Consider the following 23,309-nt stretch of genomic DNA (forward strand, 5'->3'; position numbering starts at 1 on the left):
AAGCTCCTTCATTTCACTGCCTTGCAACCATTTGCTGAGATCAGTGTGCAACTGGAACAGCCCAGCAAAGCGGCGCCAGCACTGAATATGAAATCCCACCCAGAATATCCAACTGCCCGAGCTGGAATGGCTTTTAGCAACGATGTGAGTTTTGAAAGAGAAGAGCACTGGCAGTACACTTGACCGATTTATTCTCTGTTGTGGCTGACTGAAAACAGAGCTACACCTGAGGCAAATTGTTCATGCAACAATAAACCATCACTACTTGAAGTAAAGCAAACTGCTGAACCACAGTTCTTATTGCCATCACTAGATGTCCCTTAGTGCCCTGCTTTCTGGAAAAAAAAGTCGAGGATCTTCAAACAACATTTTACCCTTGAATGTCTCAGTATAACCTTGAAATAGAATCTGTAATGAAAGAAACCGTCTCACAAAGACCTACATTAATAACAAAATGACAGCTATAGGTATTTAATCCCAGGAAGAAAAAAAAAATCAGGAAACTGTCTTTCAAGGGGGATGGGGGCAGGAAAACACATCTGCACTAAGAAAAAGAGGTCACCCGAGGAGCTTCTTACAGAAAGCTGCCTTCAACTTGCTAGTGAAAACAAAATGATGCTCTTTATAAGCCTCTATGAAATAAGACAGAAATGCCATGACTATCTTGCAGAGAATGATAGCCCACGCATTTTGGATGGCAGAGGGCTTCTTTCATTTAAAATCTCCTGAGTATTAGCAAGCAGTAAATTTTCCCATGTTCCAAGCTTATGCATAATATTACATTCTCTGCAAAATAATGATTTATTCCATAAAGATCTCACAATGAGCCACTCTTACCTTACTGCAACAGCCATGCTTCCTATAGGGCTGATGGGCAGTGGCCTGGCTCCAGGAAATATTCCTCTACTCAGAACTCGAGCTCCATTCTGTATCACTCCTGGAGGAACTAAAAAACAAAAAGAGTATATTTTTTCTTTTAAAGAAAACATCAGCAAAGTGTGTGAGCAAAACGTGGAAGTTAAGCTTTTCAGTGAATTGAGAAAACATCGGAGAGGTTTGTGTAGTGCACTGCTTACCTTCCAGCATCTCATCTCAACTCTTGTGAATGCCATCCTATTTTCAATGGTATTTTCATAGCAAATATTTTGACAGCAAGTAGTGATAAAGCGGCTTGTGGAAGCCACTGCCTGACCCAGTTGCTGCAGATCATTCCTTGTACAACTGAATCACTGGTTTTATAATCACGGTTCTTTTGGGAATGTATGTGCTTAAGAGTCAAAAACAGCTCTGAGCACTGATGTAACTTTCATTTCCTCTAAGAAACAATGACCCTTTGCAGACAAACAGAACGTTAGCAGCCAGTAGTGAGGTGCCTGCAGCATGCAGCCTGCTCACAGGCCTCACTGAGGGGCACAGACACCGGCCACTGGAGATAGGAGGTTTCACTGGGGACTTGTCACTGGGCTGGGCATCAAGCACTGCAGCTCTGGCCAGTAAAAATTTAACCAACATCTGAGTACTTCATTTCTACAGAGGCACTTTTCTGTGTCCTCAGCATTTTCTTCTTCCTCCTTGGGCCGCAGGACTACTGAACACAGCACTCACCAGGGACGTGGGCATAACTGTACAACTTAAATCCCTGCAGACTGATCAGAAACCACTAATAGCCTCCACCCAAACATGCTTCTTTAATGTCGATAGCCAGTCTGTTTTTTTAATCTTTACTAAAAGTCAGCATTTGTACCATACCTTCCCCTAATGGGGAATGTCTGAAAGGACAATGATTACCATTACTGTGTATGCGTTATATTATTAAACATACAGATACTATAAAAATACATATTAAATAAATACAAACAGCTACAGAATTTTACTTTCGAAGGTTGTACTTAGACAAATTACAGAGCAACTAGAAAACTCATTCAGCCTAAGAACCAAAGTACAAACCTCACATGCCCAACTTCAAATGCTCACACTTAAAAACGTTAGTGTGCTCTGAGGCAGAGAAATACATCCAGGCCTAGAAACACATTATTTTTAAGCTGCTGAGGTACCTATCAACACCAAGCCAGCTCCACGCTCCCCTTCCTGCCATCCTGATGCTCACCTTGCTTCATTCCAGACCACAAAGATTAGTCCTGGGAAAATAATCTTCTTTTCTCCTGCTGGTGAGAGCACATCACCCCTTAATCAAACCCTGCCACTGTGTGATACCACCCTTGCTTCTGAGAACCTCTGAAGAATAGGTCATTTATATTTAGGTGCTTAAGTACAGGCTCAAATGGCCAAAATTACAGAACCTACTTTGTAACTACTAGGGTCAGCTTTCAATGACCAAAATAATTTTAAAATTGCTTTTTGCTATTTATACTTCACTACTTTGTGCACATTTACTTCCAGCACTAGATGATGAGAAATCGATCGTGTACACTCCACTCAGGGCTTTCAATGTTCCTGAGTTTGGCTTTGTAGATCATACAGAGGAATGTTCTCTTGCTAATAACTCTGAAGTCTGTTTTTTATTTTATTTGTTTCAGCAGCATAACCTTAAGAAGGCCAAAATAATGACATTATAAAAGTGAAGTGGTCTGCTCAAGGGTATGGCTAGCAGAAAACACACAGAGAACGGGCATATTTAAAGTAACATATCAACCTGCTAAATATCTAAAGATCAACAAAAAGACATAATTTCCAACGGGCATCATTTCCCAGCAGGCTTACAAGAGGGACAGATTTCATTCTGCACTACATACTACAGTTTCTGTGTATTTACAAAGTCCCCTTAAAAGAAATGAACCAAGAAATCTGACCTAGAGAGATATGGTAATTTCATCTTTACTCAGACACAAACCATAGAGTTTTACACTGAAATAAACCATTTAGGCATGCACACACACACTCACTTGTCAGTTAGCTCTGTGTGCTGACTAAATAAATATACATACACAACTTCAAAGCAAACACATTGACAATTCTACTGCAAGAAAGGGAGCAACAGACTCCTTGATGCCCAAACTCTTCTTTCCACAGTGACTTAATTATCCCAGTCTGTTGGCAAAGTTAGCTGATATTTATCTCATCCCTTCTTCTCTCCTTTCTCCCTGTTTCTGCCTTACTGACAACTCCATTGCTTCTTTAAAAAATCCTGTTCACTTTTACCCATCACTTCTCCAATTCCATCGGGTCATGTCTTTTCTTCTTGACTTTCTCAGAGTTTCAATTTTCTGCACTCTTAGGGAGTGCAGAAAATTTTATGTATAAAATACGCCCTGTTTTGTAGCTTGGAGTTTGTATTTATTAATATCTGCACTCACACCATTCTGCCATCCATAAGTCACACTGTGCTACTTGGGAGTAACCTCTTCAAAAGTCTCACATTTAAAAAGATTCCAGTCTGAACACACAAACATATTCTACCTCTTCCCTTCAGTAATTTACAAATGCTAAGGAGAAGAAAAAAAGAAAAAATAAAAAAGAAGTTCACTGCCCTTTGGAACTATCCCAGAACAGACCCCTTGACACACTGGTACCTATTCCTATGTACGAAATTCACCTCAGTTACACCTGGTCTGTTCAGTGTGCCACCCAAAGACTTCGGTAGTACTGCTAGTGCCAAAAGAAGCCTTCATTTTGTCTTAAGTACGCCACAGCTTTGAATATTGAAATTAATACTCAGAATTCAGTAATTACTTAAGCTTGCAATAGCAGTGATACTGGTCCTCATTTCTCTTTCTGTTTCCCAAAACTCTCTGAACCACTGTATCGGTAGTTAAGCTATGCAGACAAACAGAAGGGCTGCGTGCAGGGGATCAGCCACAGGAGAAACCTAGACAGTGCAGTGTATCTTTCCTGTAAACATCTGGAACCAACAAGGGAAAAAAAACCATAACTTGTTGGTAAAGAAGTTTCCACAGCACCCTTAACATAAAATAGAAAAGCAGTGGTGATCAAAATAATGCAGCAGCAGAAGTTATTAATTTCCAGGTTATCCACACAGCTGGTATGGCACTGTGACTGCTACCTATTGCTCACGCATCTCTACTTAAAGGATTTACTTAAAGGATACTTAAAGGATGCTGCATTTCAAGCAGCATCAAGAGCCATCCCTCCAAAGATGACAGTAATTTATTTTAAATTGTTGATACCTACAAACTTCCCATATATATGTTGTCCCTGCTACCCAGATACTATCCCTGCCTGTGCACAGGTTGTATGAAGATGGTTACTGATTATCCAAGGAATTATTTTCACACGTTGGCACTTTTGAAAGCTTGTGGATTATTTACTGGAAAATATGTAGAGCTTTCATTCCAAAGATAAATCTGTGCCTTCCTAGCTTTAATTAAGTTTTGAGACCATACTTTGAGGTTAGTTATTTATACTTCAGATTGAAAATTCAAGGTGTGGAGGTAAAATAATTTTCTCTAAACCATATCAAAAATCAATGCTACTGTGTACTAACACCTTACAGTCCAGAGTCCTCTTTTGTAATGCTTCTTTAACCATAGGCACAGGCAGGTTACATGGATCCACACTCCTAGGCAGAAGTGTGAAATGTAATTTACACCTTTTCTGTGCGAGCTCCTGGAGACGGTCACGTCTGAGAAATACAACTCAAAAAAACAATGCAAAAAGATCAGTACACCTCTTTGATAAAAGGTCTCTTCTTTCATAAAATGTTCCTAGTGAAACTTGAAGGGTCTGAAAGAATAAAATCATTATTCACCTTTCAGCTTCCATCACTGCTTTGTTCTGTGTGAGGCAATGGATCTCATTTCTCTCTCAGAAAGCTTAAAACCCGAGAAATACTTCAATTTGAGTAAATAGAGATAAACAATATGGAGAATTTGCCTCTAATCTGTTGCATTAAGGAGGCAGAGGACTTTTGATCTTACTCTGCTCTGGTGAAATTCCACAACAGGAACAGAATTTGGTGGAATTTCAGGTCTCTTGTGGTTGACTGCGGAGAAGCAATACATGTAACATCAAAAATCAGAGCTACATCTCTGAAATTCTCCAGGGGGGGAAATAATCTTTCCGTCTTTTATACTCTACAGCAAACTTTTACATTAACAAGTTGAACAGACAATAAAGTAAACGCCATGTGGTAGAACGTACCGTAATCAGAATCCATCAAAATGTTACGTAACGTTAAAAAGATCCAACAGAAGCATACAAAAATCCACTGCTGCTCTGCAGAGGCTGTACCCAGCAGCTGGAGGTGGAAAATAACACGGTGGGTGCATGACCATCCCACAGCTGGTGCAGGGCTGTTCCAACTCCAAGCATATTCTTAAGTACAACGTCTCAAACTGTGGGACTTCTTTCAACACAACCCTTGGCAGATGACACCTATGATCTCACAGAGCGCATGTGTGAGAAACAAACTCCTCCCATCCAGCTGAGCTAACAGCCTTGTCCAAGCCCTTCACAACAACCAAACCCATGTCAGACTGGGTCTTCCTCTGAAGATTTGACTGTTCAGCACACAGCGTATCAAATCAGCAAAACTTAAGTGGAAAAGGCAGAGGAAATACTCAGTATTAAGTGTCAGCAGACACAATGACACTCCAACTCCTCACTAAATAAGGAACCTAACTTCTTGCTCAAATGTTGGCATGAGGAAGTTAAATCAGCATCAAACATAACTTGTTGTAAATTAAGGAAATTAATAAGAAAAGGGGTGATAGATGTTATTTACATCATCTGGGAAACAAGCACGCTCTCTTCAACTCTTTAGCTCAACTCTCTAGCTCAAGGTAGCCAACTGTTAAGAGTAGTGAGGAAAAATGAGTACTGACTGAAAGTGAACTTTTCAAAGCATGAAGGTGGTATTCTGTTGGGACAGACTGGTTTCTCTGCCTCTCCTGTCATCATGAGGCACACGCGTTTATGTCAGTCTCTTCCCTGAGTCATCTCATGCAGCGCAGAAGAAATTACTATAAGCAAGAGATACCGAATTTCTGCTAATATCTGTCAGCTTTAGCTTCTTTCTGCCAATTCCTCTTCCAGGACAGCATTTAGCAGAATACTTTATCTCAGGCTACAAGAACTGAAAACAGGAAATTGCTGGTGATGTGTAATTGATGGGACATCAGAAATTGCCAGAAGCAAATATTATCTGCCAAATGCGTAACTTTATTCACTTCAGCTCTCTTATTCCAGGCATAAATTTGATGCCGTCTCCCTAACATGTTCTATTTTACTCTTTAAAATAATTCTTTTTAGAGCTCAGATTCCACAATCTGCAGCCCCCAACAAACTGCAAATCGAGGATGCACCCAACCAGACATTTACCCTACACAAAAATCTGAGCATGGGGGGAAAAGCGTATCTTGATAATCCTATCACATTCATACCTTATATAAAGGCATCTAATAAAAATAATCTGATCTCCAGAGCTACTTTTTATTTTTGCATCAAGTAAAAAAATGCCAGGCAACCATTTTGATGATACTGGAACTGGTTAACAACAGCACTGCTTATTCAGAGGCTGGTAGTGAAATACTTCTGTGCTCAGAAATGGAATAAAAATTAACAATCCCCCAGCCCTAAAATTCCCTAGAACAAACAAAACTTACTGCCAGATCAAAATACAAGGAGTAGGGAAAAAGTCTATCAGAACAGTAAGTTCTCTCTCCAATTTCATTTCTTCACTTTAATGACATAATAGTGGAAAACCAGAAGTCAAAAACCAGAATCTGCGCTAACAGAAGTTGAGGATGCCATTCCCCTCAGATTGAACGGAATGGAAAGTTTCAACCCAATGAAAATGTTTTTCCAATTTTTGCTTTGTTACAGACTTGTCAGCAAAAAAAGCTTTATGAAATACTTCATTGTGTATGATTTATCATTTTCTGATATAAAAAGTAAGGCTGGAAGCTGCCTCATCAGCTATAACAAGTAATTTGTCCACAAGCTTACAAACAGAACACAGCAGTTAACAAACTTCACATACAATAAAAATGTACTGAGAAGACAGCATGTTCTGTTTGACCCTATTTGCAGGATTTCTGTTTGCTTTTAAGACAATTTTATATCATTTTTCCTTCATTTCTGTAAATATATATCCCACATATTCAATCCGCTTGCATTCACTTAACTGAATTTCATTGAGATACATTTTTATTAGAATAGAAGAAGACCTTTTTCAAGAATTTCTTCTTATCCCACTGAATCTAAGATGTACTGAATGTATTAATGCTGGGTTATAGATGCTTTGAGTGAAGAAAGGTTTCCAAAACAGAGAGGTGCTGATCTCACCCTTGAAAAACCTGCCTTTAAAAAAGTGCCCAGCAAAACTCCATTCTCCTATCTTCCCCAAAATCCTTAGCAAGAGCATTTCAGCCTCCAATAAAGAACCAACTCTAAAAACAGTGCCATGAAGTATCCTGAAGGCCATCACTTTCCAGCTGATCTGGATGAGTAGAAACAAACTGGAAGATAAATGATGGGAGCTGAGGGCACTCTCCTGGAGTTTCCTGGTTTCCTCCCAAACCCAATCTGTGAGCAGTTTACAGCTGTGTGTAGTATTAAATTGCACCTAGGGCAACATGCTTGCATTGGTGTGCAATTTCCAAATCATACAGCAACATGCAAAGAACTACTCCCAGATTCAAAGCTATGTCTATGGTCACTGAGTCAGGAGCTACTCACATTAAGATCTTCAGTGTAATGCTTTGACCTTCATGTGTTTCACCAGCATTACTATCAACAACAGGTTACGCACAGCTACCTTTTATTGGTTCTTGCAAATTGAGCAAATTGTTTCAAGTTCATAACAATCCCACTGATCAAAAAAAATCTACTTAAAACGCTAACAGTGACTTGAACCTCAGGAAGTCCAAATGCACTGCAGAAGCACTGAACACTATGTCCAGTTTCTTCATGGAAGAATGCAGTCTGGCAGGACTAAACAGCATGATGACACAACCTTGGAGCTGAGGACAATATGCTGCTGGAAGTGCCAGCTAGTAGCACTCACATCCAAGACGCTGCGAAGAAGTGAAGTACTGAACATCTCAACTGTAGTACATAATAACCTGTGGGCTTCACTGATCGAGTAGCCACAGCTTCTAGATACAGATTCATCACTTGTTTGCTATCTTTGCCCTCGGCCCTTCTGTGAGCCAGATTCTCATCAGAGAACAAAGGCCCAGCCACTGGGCACAACTTGCCCACAACAACCTAGCCAAAACTGAGTCCCCTCCAGGTAAAAACATGCAAGTCACATATCCTGGCATGAATATTCATGTTCCACTACTAATGAAATACAAACTATTCATAACCTGTGATAGCTGCTACTAAGGGAGGCAGGTGTTCCTTTTTTTTTTCTCTTTTCTTTTTTAAATATAATCAAGTAATACAAAACTTGATGAAATTGAAGGACTTCTACACACTGAGATAAAAAATAAACATTAAAACTATGTTTCTACCTGCCACTTCTGCCAGCTGGGTGGTGTTTTTCAATGGAGTCCTGCAAAAAGTTGGCTACTTATAGCTTCTGTCTTTACTTACAGTCTCCAGTTATTTAGTCTGTAAAAATATGGTAAGGTGTTAATATTTTAGAAATTAATTAGAAATTTCTGATGCTGGTGTCACCACAATCCAGGAATGAAACTTGCCAACCTGGGCAGGTTAGAAAGCCAACATTACTTTGTCAACAACCCAGTATAACTGCAACACAATCACTTTCCTAAGTCTATAAAGGAAAGCTTCCACAAACAAACAAAAAGTCCAAATAGCAGCATTTTACTCCTTTATTTTGCAATCTTTTTTTGCATGAGAATGAAAGCACAGTGCGATTGAAGCAAATGCTGAGCAACGCTTGTGCCAGCTCAGACACAATTCCATGATTTCATATAAAAACAAAAGCTAATTTTAAAATTCCTGTGTGGCTGTCAGCAGTCTTTGAGATGTTCATAAAGAATTTTAAATGGCCACTTAAAACCTAAAGCTAATTAATCAGTCTGTTACAGGGAAGGACTAGGATACACTGGATTTTCTGATGCCACCAAGATGGGATTCCTTTCTGACAGATCACATTAAAAGAATAAATTTTAATATGACTTTAAGTGATGGCTGTATCCAACTTTATCCCCAAGACACTTTTAGCATCCACATCATCCAGAGAAGCACAAGTTTTTACCATGTTGGGAAGGCAGCTTTTAATTCAAGGAGATGCCTTCAAAGTAAAAAGCCAACATGCGCAATCATACACACGGGCACAAGTTCAGACTGTGACATGGAGACATCCATGGTTCACAAAACTGTTTTACATGCTTTCAGGACAGATGAACACCCTTAATGGACTGGAGTTTTAAACTTTTGGACTTGTCAAGTTGTTACACTCTGAAATTACATGCAGGTTCTGCCTCCATTTGACCATCCTTACTGCTGAAGTAAGTGGCACACTGGTAGTCAGACTCCCATACCCAAAGGGTGTTTTCAGTCAGTTTTTAACACTCATGGTCAAACTGTGAGCAATGTCCCTCCCTCTTCAAATCCCTTACAGGCAAGCTTGTCTTCAAAGCAGGGGGCATTCTGCAGCTCTGATGACTTGAGCACATGCCTGATATTGCAGTCTAATACAACAAACAGAAACCCAAATCTTCAAGACACCAAACAGTGTCAGCATGCTTACTACACTGATAATTCACAGGCTAATTTACAGACTATTGTAGTCAGTAGCAGAGCAGAGAATGAATTGTGATCTTCCATATGATGCTCAGAATTGCTATGAAATTTTTATAGCCCACTTGCCTTTTATTTGGATTTTTTTTTTTAAATCTGATATTTTCATGTAATTGTTTCTTCAGGCATGCTAGTAATTAATTTAAGTTGCCTAAGATGTTCCTAACATGGTAGATAAGGTAGGTCTCACTGCAACTCGTAGGGTGGGCTGATTTACCTTCTCAAGGATGTGTTCACACACACAAATATTTTGCTACAATTTGAAAGACCTCTGAGGTTATGATCAATGCTCCTAACCTTTTCTTCTGACTTCAGCCAATTCCACTCAATATTTGGAAAAGTTCCTGAACTTCTGAGTAGACCTCCGTATCTTTACAGCAGGCATAAAGCCACAGAAGAAGGCCTCAGTGCTTCATGACATCAAGGAGGCAGCAACATGAGTGAAGGAGCCACTTTCCTGCTTTCACCTCTGTGAAAGGTCCTCAGAATGACCTCTACAAACTGAAATAGCACGTCATCTCTACAGCATGAAAGCGGCCAGGTCTCTGGATCACTTCCACACAAACACCTGTGATACTGGGAAACATGCATATGACATAAACATCAGCAGTGTGTGTTTAGCTCATGCAGCTTACTGTGCATCAACTCCCTTCTATGTCTGCACTCAACAGCTCTCCAGCTCTCACACAAGTCTGGATTATTGTGTGTTTTCTCCATCCTTTTCTGGGCACGCAGTGTTGTATTTCTTCTGTCTCTCCCACACTCAGTCTTTTACTCCTTTTTATCCTGTTTTATATGCCAAACTCTGTTACCCACTTTTGCCCACAACTCTGACTTGAATTTCTAATCCTCAAAAGATGGCTCATTTCATTCTCCGTTAACCTCACCAGTATCCTCCTCTCCTTGGTAAAATCTTTCCTTTTTTCTACTTACATATGGGGCTGGAATTGATTGCCCTTTTATGGCCCACAGCTCCTGAAAGCTTTGAGGGAGAGGAGGGCAAGGACCACCCTCTCTGGCATGGACAGGCTCTTGGTACATCACACTGTCTCTCCACAGGAGCTTCTCAACAGATATTTCTCTGGCAGGGTCACAAAGCAGGCTGACAATAGCTTTCCTCAGCTGTGCAGGAGATGCTTTGATGGTAATTGACTCTTCCCCAGGCAGAATATCAAAGTGCGAACCAAGGCTTCCCCCGGAATGTGGATTTGGTTGCATGAGCTAGAACAATAGAGAGGCTAGACAAGCTTTATAATGGCTTCTGTTTTAACTTCTGCCTTGATTCTTTAGAGCTGGCTGTCACTTGGCATTACTACCGTGCTTGCTGACCAGAGATATGTTTGTTTTCTTGTATTCCCTGCATTTGTGAAGCGATATTCTCCATGGATTTCTCTAATACCTCTACCGCAAGCTCTCCGGGACAGGATGATTCTCCCACCATGAGCACAGCCCAGGACAGCGGGGGCCAGAGCATCTTCAAGGCTCTGTTAATATACAGCATCAAACCATCAGGTCTGGTCCCAGAACAAGAACGTTTCTATTGGCAGGAAATCAGACCTTTCCTCCCTCCCTGGAGCCTGCCTACTGCCTTGAATCAGGTAGTGCAAAACAGCAAAGCGGGCAGGAAGTGTGCAAGGAAGGAGCTGAAACAGTGCCCAAGTGAATGGAAAGTATCCAGATGGCTGTGGTAACTCACACGATGGGAGTCAAATCAAAACAAGATCAAAACAAAACCATATGCCATGTACCCTTCACTCCCTTGCTCTCTTTCTCTCTCTGCCTTCCTGGCTGTTGCCCCAGGTCTTTCCATCCGTATGGATAATAGTATGTTACTAAATTATGTGTATGTCATGAATAACAATAACCCCTCTTTTACATTAGAGATTATGGATTACTATTATTCATGTAACAATGAATGTAATACGAAGCGCAAAATTATACTCATGTAAGGGTCAAGGAAGTGTAAGGGTCTACAAGAGAAGTAGTATTTCTTCATTAAATCCTTCTTTTTATCTGGTCCGCTGTACACTTATAAAAGAGAATATTAACTTTACATGTCTATGTTGCTATATGCTATAGAAATATCTACTCACAACCTGCTTGTATCTCAGGGGGAGTATTCAAAAGCATCATGGCAGTGGCAGCATCAATGTCAGGATCTGGAAAAATCAATCAATAAATACATTATTTACAACTGGGCTAATCTTTCTGCCCCCGTTGCTAAAATGTAGGTTCAATTGAATTTCTTCAGTGAGATGGTGTAAGAGCTCGTCATTCAGATGGCTCTTTGATCCCACATTGTATTCACCCCCAAACTTGCATGTACTCTCCATACTGCCACTAAGCAGAGCGCAGTGAGGAATGTCACCAAACCATCCACGTGTGTGCACGACAGCACGTTAGCTTTTGTTAGCCTCACAAATTTGCTATTTAATTTTGTGAAGAGCATTTAGATTTCATTACAAAGGATCTGTGAGAGCAGGTGCAACATCACAACTTGGAATCAACACACTGAGATGAGCAAACAGGACGGTGGGAAAGCAGATGGAAACACCTACACCTGAGCACGAAGAGAAGATGACGCGTGGCCTTTTTGATTTGTCAGAAAGGAGTTCAGCCGTGTTTGAGAAAAGACTGGGAATAAAACTACATCCTAGGGAAAAGCGAAGGCAGCGCTTCATCGAAGCATCAACTTACTTGCATCCTCATCCACTGTCACTTTAATATAAGCAAAAATCATCAGCCGGCTGCTGTTATTGTTAAATTGGTTTCTGAATCCATCACCAACAATCGGTTGACAGATGGTAAGTTATAGAGATAGAACAAAATATGATCCTTTTATAACTATATTCACTTGCTCCACACACAGCAGCACGGCTGCTATGGAAATGCAGGTAGCTATGACAACAGTAAACAACCCAAGAACGGCCACTGAATAAGCTGAAAAGAACATCTGCCCCAGCAAAGCGTCCCAGCTGCCCCGGGGCGCAACTCGCTAATCGCGCCGTGATGCCGTGTGACAGAGAAAGCCGCCTGTGCCATGTCCGAATAAATGAAGTGTGCAATTGAAGCAGACATAAAAACGCACACCCTTGCCGACTGCTGCCTCTGTGCTGCTAAACAGAATTACTAATGAGTACGGGTTTGTTGTTTTTACTTCTTTTTTTTTTTTTTTTTTCCCCAGCTTGTTGGTGTTTATACTAAATTACATACCAAAAAATTCAATTTACTGCTAATAGCTTCATGGCTCTTTATTTTGGCTATTATGTCAGAACATTAGTTTTCACTGTTAGAAAAATATACATTTTGTGTATCTATATATTTCAAAGCTATTTCTAGGAGAGTAGTATGATGAGGAGCAAAGCCCTGGGAGTTATTAACAATACAAACACCACAGGGAAGATTTTAACCATTAAGAATATGAGGGCATTTTTTATTAGGCTAAGTATGTACTATTTCTCCATGAAAATGCAGATGGAAATACAATTGTAATACAACTACTCTATTATTTAATTGCTAAAGCAATAAACATCAACAATGTAGTAAGCGGAGAACTGAAGTCAGAGTAGCAGAAGAATAAATCAGTATAAAAGGTGCCCACATACTGAAAAGCAGATGCCTGTTCGTGTCCTGGGCAGACGAGCACATCCTTTTCCAAAAGCCACCAGCAGACTTCTCAGCAAAGCAGCTTTACCGACTTATGTCCATTTTCAACCCTGAAGATACAGCAAAAGCAGTACTCCTGCTGCAAGCATCTGTGCTGAAAATGCCACTCCCAAAGAGTGCAACTTCCTGAGCGTGCCATTTTGCAGCACTGGGTCCAGACACCACACAGACCACACAGCAAGTTTCCCCTTAGTCAAACTGGAGAGGAATAATCTACCTAAATTTAAAAAGAAAAGGGGGAAAGAAAAAGGAAAAGCAAAGAAGCCCAAGAAAGTAAAGTCAAACTAAACCAGAATTCTTCCACCTCTTACATACCATAAAACCAGAAAACTGTTAGAAATTGCATCTACTGTATCACCATTTGTATAGCCCACTTCAGCATCTGCTTACAGGCTGTTCCTAAATTGCATTTTCTTGTTTCACTTTAAATGAAGCCCCACTACTGGATAACACTGTAGCATAACATTATTTTTGCTGTTGAAAGAATAAAATGAAACAACCAGAAAAAAAACCACATTCCCTACTGCCTTTGTCTTTTGTGTGGGTAACAAACTTGGAGTTCTGATATAAAAGAATCACAGAATGATGCAACTAGTTTATCTTGACAGGTGTATTCTTAGCATTCAGACCACTGATGGCATCACCATGGTTTTGTAATGACTTCATGACACTAATATAAGCTGTTTACAACACTCCATTGCATCCACAGCAGCTGTTTTCCAAAGCACAACCATGATTCAAGCACATCCACACCTGCCATGGTGCCTAGCTCTGTTTATAAGGGTATGCTCTTAAGGAAAGCAGACAGCTATTTCATAAAGCCTCTCAGAGGCTTTAAGTAAGGGGGCTTGGAGAAACATACTGCGGTGACACTAGCAGGATGAAAGACAATGTGGTTTGAGCCATCTTTCTTCAGACAAAGGGAAAAGAAGGACTGGTTGCACAGGAGGCCTCAGCCAGATCAGAGAGCCAACATGTCACGTTTGCTCAAGGAAGAAACCTGTGTGGTACCTGTGAGGCACCAGCTGAAGACCAAAGACAAGGCCTATGGTTGAAGACAAAGGCCGAGGCCAGCCACAGCGCCCCGCAGCAACAGACCAAACAAAGTGGTGCAGAAGTAGTGTCTGAGGGTACAGCAGAAGGCCAGATCATTATTACCCTGGGTTATGCTTGTAATTCGGAAGTGCAATTCTGACAAGGATGTCAAGAAGAACAAAGACGTCATCGGGAGAGCAGCACGGAAGAAAGGTGAAAGTATTTCCTCAACCCGTGGCTTCCAGCTCAGAATCCTGCTTCCCAGCACCGTCCCCATGATGGCGATCCCTTTCCAACAGATGGGGTCTTCATGAAGTCTTTTCCACACAGATCCTCCCACATCCAGTAGCCAGGCCACACCTTGTGTGGCAACCTGACTGGCACGGTGACAGCATTTCTCCTACCCACCTGTCCCCATTTTCTGAAGCTTGTGGATTTCAAAGCTGACATCTCTACCCCACCTGAAGCGTTCGTGATCATCGCTAAGGCTTCTGAAGTTATTAACAGTGGGTGGTTAGTGAAAAATGATTGCAGGAACATCTTTCCCTAGGAAACCAGGTTAAAAATAACTACATTCAAAGTTTTGGAGCTATGAAATTTAAATAAATATTTTAATGGATGCACTTCGGCTGCTTTTTGCTAATTAAAATAAGTGAAGAGTTGACTTGGTACACAAGCTGTGTTTTCATTTTTTGCTAGAGGAAAATAGAAGGGGCCCAACTTTCCCACTGAAACAGGAAAGTAAGGAACAAGGAAGAGCAAAGACTGGGGACGTTTGGTGAAGAAGGAAGAATCAGAGTCTTAAGCTTCTCATATCAGACAGTGACAAAAAGATAGTGACAAAAAATTGCCAGCAGCCACATCCTCCCTAACAGATAACAGCTGTCTATTTACTCAGCACTTCACACTGCAACCTGAGGTTTAACTGCTTGGTCCCCTACCCACCAAGTGCCGTTTGCAGACTATCAGAAAGGACCTAGAAGAAACCTTAAACACTTACATGAACTCATGAAGCATGAAAGCATACATCCCAAAGCCAACATGGTGTAGGAACTCCAATACCACTGTAGTATATCCATCAGCAGTGGAAGCTTAGTACTATTTTTGCTCAAAGTGCTTTCAAAGACAAAACTTCCTTTGAGGAAGACAACATCAAAAAAAGAGTAATTCACCAACCTCATAGCAAGTCTGTTTGCTGCATTTTAGATTCAAGGCCCTATTCAGCAAAGTGTTGAAAAGTGAACACCAAACTTGTAAAGAGCATGAAGCTCTTTTACTGAGGAACTAACATAAAGGTTATCACTTTGTGAAATTATGATTAAGTGCATATTGTCAAGATGTGTTTTGAGCCAAATTTCACTCTACATACTATCTAAAAAGATTAGAATTTATTCTGGATAGACATGTAAAGTGGCAAACGAGCAGGCATGAGATACTTTGGCATGAGGTTATATACAAGCATTCAGCAACACACAGGATAGCCTTTGGGTAACAGACTGTTTACTCTAGAATTGGCAAAAAGTAATTAAAAACAAATAGGGTACCTGAGAAAGCTGGATGTGACAGCTAACCATTTCTGTCTGTGACCTCTGGTTTGAGCTTATTTTACAGAGAGAGGAAGTGTTTTATAATAATGATTTCCATTATTACGGTATTATTTCAAACTTTTATCTGATTTCATGGAATCCTTCAAATCCAGCCCCTTCCTATTAAGCCGTAAAGAATATTAGAGCAACACAGCCCCTCCTGATTTTGCTACAGGGTATTTACTTCTACAGCTACACTACATGGTTTTAAAGAAAATAGTAATTTAGGCAATTCAAACCAACCATGGCCTGAATTTTCAAGCACAGATGCCTACAGAGAACCACTTAAGATGCATTTTTAGGTACTACTAAAATGTTACTGCCAACTGACGTAAAAAATGCCATTAGTAAACAAACTGCACCATCTGTACACCACAACCATGGCCATGCTATCTCATCAGGAAGGAATTTATAAGATCTTCTTTTAATTTAAAGTTACTACATCTAAACCAGAACTATTTTTGTCTAGAATTTTACTTCACCATTCAGTGTTCTAGCTTTCAACCCCATCTGCTTCTGCATCAGCATCCTCCGCTGTCTTTCTCCATTCAAATCCACTGCTCTATCTGGGGTGCACAATACTTACTGCCACTCTATTCAGAAGATAAAAGTCTCATTTATTCCTTTTCTATGGGATCAGTCTCTATATTTCCTGCCTCAACTCTTAGCAAAGCCCACTCCAGTATCTTTTTTAATGGTCTGATTCTTTGATATTTTCAGTTTTCACCAGCAGGAAAATGTTGCAAAAGCAGTGCTGCTTCCCACCTTTTACCTTCAGGCTTATTAAACTGCAAGAGAGCAAATATCAGCTTGTCTCTATTTAACTTGTCTGTTAATAGATGCTCCTATTCCTTTTCCAGATGGTTAACTTTGGTATGAGTCAGTCTAGGTCGAAGACGTGAAGAATAACTAATAGGGTAAAGGCTTTTTTATATTTATTTTTTTTCTTTTGCCTAATGACAAAGTAAGAATACAGTTATTTAAATAAAACTGCGATGTGCAAGATAGAAAGAAGATACCTGAACTGTAAACACTGTAACTTGGTAAAACTCCTCGGTGCAGGATGGCACTGAGTCCACTTCAGAAATCTTTAAATAAGGTTGAGTAAAGCTCTTAAAATAACCAGAGTACTTGTGGCAGTGTACTGTAAACCAACAGAACCAAGATCTTGGGAAGAAAGACAAGATTATATTCGTATAATATTATATTCACATATCAGTGCACGAAAAGACCAAAAATAGGAATTTTGAAAGCTTACTATAGAGGCCAGGAGGAAGTTACTTCACTAGTAATAGAAAACAGGCATTGTGGTACTCCGACTCCTTTGAAAAGATCTAGGATGAGACACAGAAGGAAGCTATGGGTCTAAATGAACCATTAGTTTTTCCTCTTTTTAAGTTCACTTCTGGCACTGCCAAGTACTGCACAAAGGAATCTGAGAAAACAGATAAAGTCAAATTCTAAACGATACAGAGCATTTGAAACAAAACCCTTCTTCCTGCTCCTCTGTTTTATTAAATTTTTATCATCACAGTTGTAGACACACAATTTCCGTTCTCTAACAATATCATTTTATCAGCTGAAAAGCTGTGTAAACAAACAGTTATGACATACGTTCTTGTTAAAAATATTAGTTTTAATAAAAAGAAGGGTAGAAGAAAGAGTTAAGGTCTTACACATGCCCAAATTCACAGAAAGGTTCATCTATCACTTGGAAAGCTGTATGAAACCAAAACATACCATCATAACTTTTCATCTCAGCAGTAAAGATTAAGATCAATTAACTGTTAAAAGAAAGACTAACAACACTGATACATATTTTACCAGTGCAAGATAGAAATCTTGCAGAGACGGATGACTAAAGAGGTATCAGATATACATCTTCTATATAGAAATGGCACATAACAATACATTCTCTGCTCAAAAACATGGGAGATGCTTGCTTTGTTTTTATCTGATTTTAATTTTTTTCCGTTTGTTGTGCGTTACTGCCAGCTTCTTTTTGTATGTTTCTAAGGATGTGAAAGTAAAATTTACCCATTGCAAAGGCAACAATAACATCTTAGGCGACTCCATCCAGCCTGTGCAGCTCGTGGTACTGAACAGAAAGCATCGGCTGGAGAAAGCACCAGCCATGAGCCCAGCACAGCAGAGAGAAGGGAAACAATTTGCTGTTCCATCGTGTACTTACCTAATTCGTGATCAGGAATTTCAACCATCTTCTTAACTGACTGCTGCAGCCTCAGCTTCTACACTGGAACATGGGATTATGTGGGCTTTAACTCCTCGCAGCCATGCAGTTTGCACGCACATTTTTTTCATCAAAGGAGACACACACACTCCCAGTTATTCAGATACATATTAACTCTAACTGGGACCTCAAGGTCACCAATGCTCAAGCATTCATGAGGTTCCTGCTGCTAACAATGATTTTTCCTTCCAGTAAAGCTGGAGGACAGACAGCAGAAAGAAGCCCTCTATAAAACTCAGGCCATTTGAGACCAAATAAACCATACCTTATTATGCCAGGCGAGTATTTCTTTTAAGCACCCATTCCCCTCTCATGCTATTTCAAAATACAATTGTGTCCATCTCAGAGCAGCCACAGACCTTGAGAACTGCACATGCCTTCAAGCCCGGCAAGCATAGAGTATGCTGACGGGAAAAGAATCACCGTTTCTTGCACAGCTTGAGTGACCCTTGGGGAAATGTTTGCATTTCCTCCTTCTTTCAGCCAACGGCAGGAAAAAGGTGGCTGCTATGAACTTCACTGCAAGGCACGTCTTCAGGAGGGCTTCATCCCAGCAACCCACCTGCTGGAATCACGACGGCACAAGCCACGGTATGACAGCAGGAGGTTGGGAAAGGCAGATAAAAATTCCACATGGAATTCAGGATTCAGTGAGCAAAATGTCATATAAACATGAAAACAGTGAGAAAGGCATTTCAGCAATCTGAAAGAAAAGAAAATGCTACTAATAATGAGGAAAGGAATCAGGCATATGACACTGTTAGGGAAAGGGCTGGATGTATTATAACTAGAAAGCCAAATACACCAAAAACAACAGGAGAAAGGTGAACTAAAATAGTTGTGTGCTAATAAAGCAGGCAGACTGACATAATAAAAGAGGATCTCCAGGTACTATTGTTATTACAGGAAAATTCACAATCAGAGTGGAATAGCAATTACTATTGAAACAGGTGTCAGAAGGTCTGTGCTTTTCAAGGAAAAGAAAAGCAGGTTTTATACGGTAGGATACTGTCATGCAATAATGAAATAGCAGACTTCTGAAATAAAGAAAGGAGAAGAAAATGGAAAATGTTTAGATTAAAATCATGCTGTGAAAAGATGGTCAAAGAAGTATTCTGAGACAGTGACACTGCATCTGCTCTTGAGCTCTTGCACTAGATGTAGATGTGGATACAGCTCTGCATCATTAAAGAAATGGGAATTATGTCAAGACAAGAGACTAACTTTGCAGTATGGAGTAGAGAACAAATGTTATTAGCAACGGAAAGGCCAGTTATTCCTGGATGTGACAGCTGACAAGTTTCTTTATCCACGTTGCTGAATGAACAAGAATAGATTCTTTTCTGCCCTTTTTTCTTAGGTAATGAGGACAACTTTGGAACAAGGGACCACAAATTGATTCCACTTAGAAAGTGGGAAGAATAACAGCCAAGCCTAATTTTGCTTTAGATCTATGTTTTCAAAAGACAAAGTTTTGATGAACGGAACAGTTTCTCTGGAAACTCCGTAAGACGCAGTGGTTGTGGAATCCTAAACTTCAGCATGGAGGAGATCTGCAATTTCTGTAGGTCAGTGGGCAAAGACCCAAACCGGTATGCTGAGAAAAGCTGGAAAGATTCACTTACTCTTTCAAAAGAAAAAGCCAGACAACTGACAGACTTGGAAACCTACTTCAGGAGCGTAAATGGAGAGCTCAGTTCTCCATCTACACAAACCCATGGAACTACTGGGACGATGTCTGACATCCCCAAGACCAAACCCTGCGCTTTCTTAATGATAAAGCCAAAATGCTGACCGGCAGAGCTATGGACACACAGCACTCAGGCCTATCAGCATCCAGCACACGATGAGCCCCATGCTGCTGAATTGCAGTGCGATCATAGAATCATGGAACGGCCTGGGTTGAAAAGGGCCACAATGATCATCGAGTTTCAACCCCCAGCTATGTGCAGGGTCGCCAGCCACTAGACCAGGCTGCCCAGAGCCACATCCAGCCTGGTCTTGAATGCCACCAGGGATGGGGCATCCACAACCTCCTTGGGCAACCTGTTCCAGTGTGTCACTACCCTCTGTGTGAAAAACTTCCTCCCAGTATCTAATCTAAACCTCCTGTCTTAGTTTAAAACCACTCCCCTTCATCCTATTGCTATCCACCCTCGTAAACAGTCGTACCCCCTCTTGTTTATACGCTCCCTTCAAATATTGGAAGGCCACAATGAGGTCTCCCCGGAGCCTTCTCTTCTCCAAGGAATGCCTGAATCTAGATGCCCACCTGCACCTGAAGGAGAGCAGTGACAACTGGAGCCTCACATCTGAAAGACAACGCAATCTTGCCAGTTTGCAGTGGTGATCAAGCTCAGAGCTATCATATACAGCCAGTCTAAGCTCTGTGGCAGCTTCCTTAGGCATCTAAGCATGACATCTGGTACAATGAAGAAGAGTAGGCCTCTGGCAACTTCCAGTCACAGCACCTCAACTGTGACACGATGAAGGAAAGCCAGTGAGCAAGCTGTGTGAGATCTGGCTTGCAGGCAATCTCACCTCTACTACTGCACACTTACTTCTGCAAATAAACTTCTGCTTAGACTCTTGCCTTCTCTCTTCTGCTTTCCTCTGTAGGGCAGTGGAGCAGGTGCAGGTAGAAGGTGCTGCCAGCAGCACCAGCCTTGTATGCAGGAGTGTGGGGAATCAGGTGAGGCTCAATGCCCTGCAGCTTGTCTAAGTCTGTGCAGAGGGGCTTTGAGAATCCAGGAAAGGCAAGAAAAGTTTGCTGCAAACCCAGGAGCTCCCTCCCAGGTGTACACTGTGTAGTCTTGGACTACAAGGTGTGCATGTAGCAGAGCAGCCAGAACTGCCACCAGAAGTATGTTTTAAAAAAGCCCATAATGATAAGCACAACCAAAAAGAGGGTACAGACAGGTGGGCACGCAGTCTTCCTGGGCTCCGCTCCATACTACACGGTCATGAAGCCAGAGCCCTCTAGCTCTAGATTACGTGTCTCTTCTTTCCAGGGAGAAAGAGAGGATAAATGGAGGTTAGTTAGTGTTAATTCTTGAGAAGCTTAATTTACCATAGAGAACAGATCACTTTCTGTTTATAGAATTATATTCAGGACAAACATACTATAAATAAAGCAAATAAAAGCGAGTACCATTCTCCCTCAGATTATGACCAAGGAGCAGCCAGTAGTGCGAATCAGTGGATAAACTAATACACCAAATTACTAGTTTTAGAAAATAATTATTAAACACATGGGAAACCTTCATGGGGCAACTCTTTCTCCCTTGTGAATTTTCTTAAGCGTATTCCCATTAAAGACCAATAGGACTAGACACGAGCTTACCCAAGCACACTGAGGCAGATTAAAGCCTATTTTCCATTAGAGCATTTGCCAATCAATATTTTGCATTGCTGTCAGTCAGCCCCAGCCCGTACACGCAGATGTTGAAGACCTGCAGAGGTCCCTGTGTGATGCTGAGCACTCTCAGCGGGCAGCAATGTTCAGCACGGCTACCACAGGCTGCCCTTCTGCTCCTCAGAAACAGATCAATGGAAGGGGGAGGTTGTCCCAGAAGCACCACCATCCTCCAACAGAACCGCTTCTACTCTTCCTGCAATGCTTGTTCTTCTACAACTCTCCATTTTGAAATAAAGAAAATATTAGAAGAGCAGGAATCCAATGTTTAGGATCTCCCAATGTTTTAGGCTGGAGAGTGACCCAAGTGGGCTGAGGGAAGAAACGCAGATCAATAGGAAGACAATGCAGGAAGCAATGTAATTTTTGAAGAGTTATTATCATGAAATGTGAAAACAAAGATATCCTTTGAATACCTTGACATTCCCACTGTTGCAATATGATGTAACATAACCAGCAAATCAGTATAATTACTGTCTAACTCCACAATTAACATTCTGAGCCCACATCAACCTTTTGTTTTAAAGCTCCTATTGAAATCAACACATTGAACATAGGTTGGCTGAACACTGAAGAGCCTTCAAGAGCAAAATTAGTCAGCCTTAGGGCTTTAACTTATCTTAAACAGCATATACTATAATAGGATTTAAAACAACTGCAACATATTTTGTTTAGACTAATCACTGCTGCTTAGTTTTTAGGGTTTTTTGTTTCTTACTTCAGTACTTCATAGAAAAGATTTTGTAGAAGATGCATTTAAAACCTGAAAAAACTAAACACTTGCTTCTGCTTATGTTCCTCTTGAATTCAGTTATCAGTCATCTCATATCTTCCAGAAAACAACTCGCAAATGCTAAGATCTAGTACCATTTGTGCTCTCCAGTATCAAAAACGTAAGTTAAGGATCAGCTTCACTGCATTTTTTCTTTTTCAAAACATTTCAAAACCGAAGGAGATATGAAATATCATGAACCAAAATGTGGTGAGAGCAGAATTCACTTGAGTCACCAGAGAGAGATACCAAAGACAAGGCTTTGCAGTTAAGTCTCATTTTATAGACCTCGAGGATATTCCCAACAGGCCCAACTGCTATCAAGGAGCTCCCTTCTAGCCAAAAGAAACAACATTCTATTTATTACTACTAATAATAAATAACAATAAATAAGAAAATATCATTTTACTATATTATTACCAGTTACCTTTTTAATTAAAAACAAAGAAGAAGAGGCACAGGAGCCTACTTCTGCCAGCCTCTCATTTGCTCTGAATGGTGCTGCTCAAACTCCTCAGACTTTCTGAACTGCCGCTGCCTGACAGGCAAAGTTGGAGGATGAGCAATGGGCAGAAAACAACAACAAGTCCTTTCAAACTCTTTCAAATCTTCGACTGAAAGGCCTAAAGTAACTACTTCACAAAATGGGGAGTAGTGAACGGGGAAGTGAACTGATGACGCACACTGTCTTTAACTGTAAGAAGTTAAAAAAACCACCTGGAATGAAGCTTTATCCAGATAGCAGTGAGAGCTGTGGCTGTAATCCAGGAAGGCGCTCAGATGTGTACACAAGCCAAGGAGCAGTCCCCATGGAAGAGCACTGCAGTACCAGCATCCTGCAGGGCTGAACCTGGGACTGAAACAGCTGGACAGCTTAACTACAGCTCAGGA

The 23,309-nt window shown here is 40.7% G+C and overlaps 1 protein-coding gene across 11 annotated transcripts in view; it reads right to left on the bottom strand.

The window, feature by feature from the left end:
- FOXN3 (forkhead box N3) overlaps positions 1-23,309 on the bottom strand; it is a 184,355-nt gene that overhangs the window by 16,358 nt on the left and 144,688 nt on the right. For 7 of the 11 annotated variants that reach the window (XM_046942412.1, XM_015287737.4, XM_046942411.1 and 4 more), the window contains 2 exons: positions 11,787-11,852; positions 838-946 (listed from right to left, as the gene is read on the bottom strand). In XM_046942412.1, coding sequence (XP_046798368.1) covers positions 838-946; positions 11,787-11,852 — 175 coding nt within the window. The remainder of the gene's footprint in view (positions 1-837; positions 947-11,786; positions 11,853-23,309) is intronic. The other 4 variants (XM_040701573.2, XM_040701571.2, XM_040701575.2 and 1 more) reach the window with 2 other exon arrangements.

The sequence above is a fragment of the Gallus gallus genome, chromosome 5, assembly GCF_016699485.2.
Source record: "Gallus gallus isolate bGalGal1 chromosome 5, bGalGal1.mat.broiler.GRCg7b, whole genome shotgun sequence".
NCBI classification, from domain to species: domain Eukaryota; kingdom Metazoa; phylum Chordata; class Aves; order Galliformes; family Phasianidae; genus Gallus; species Gallus gallus.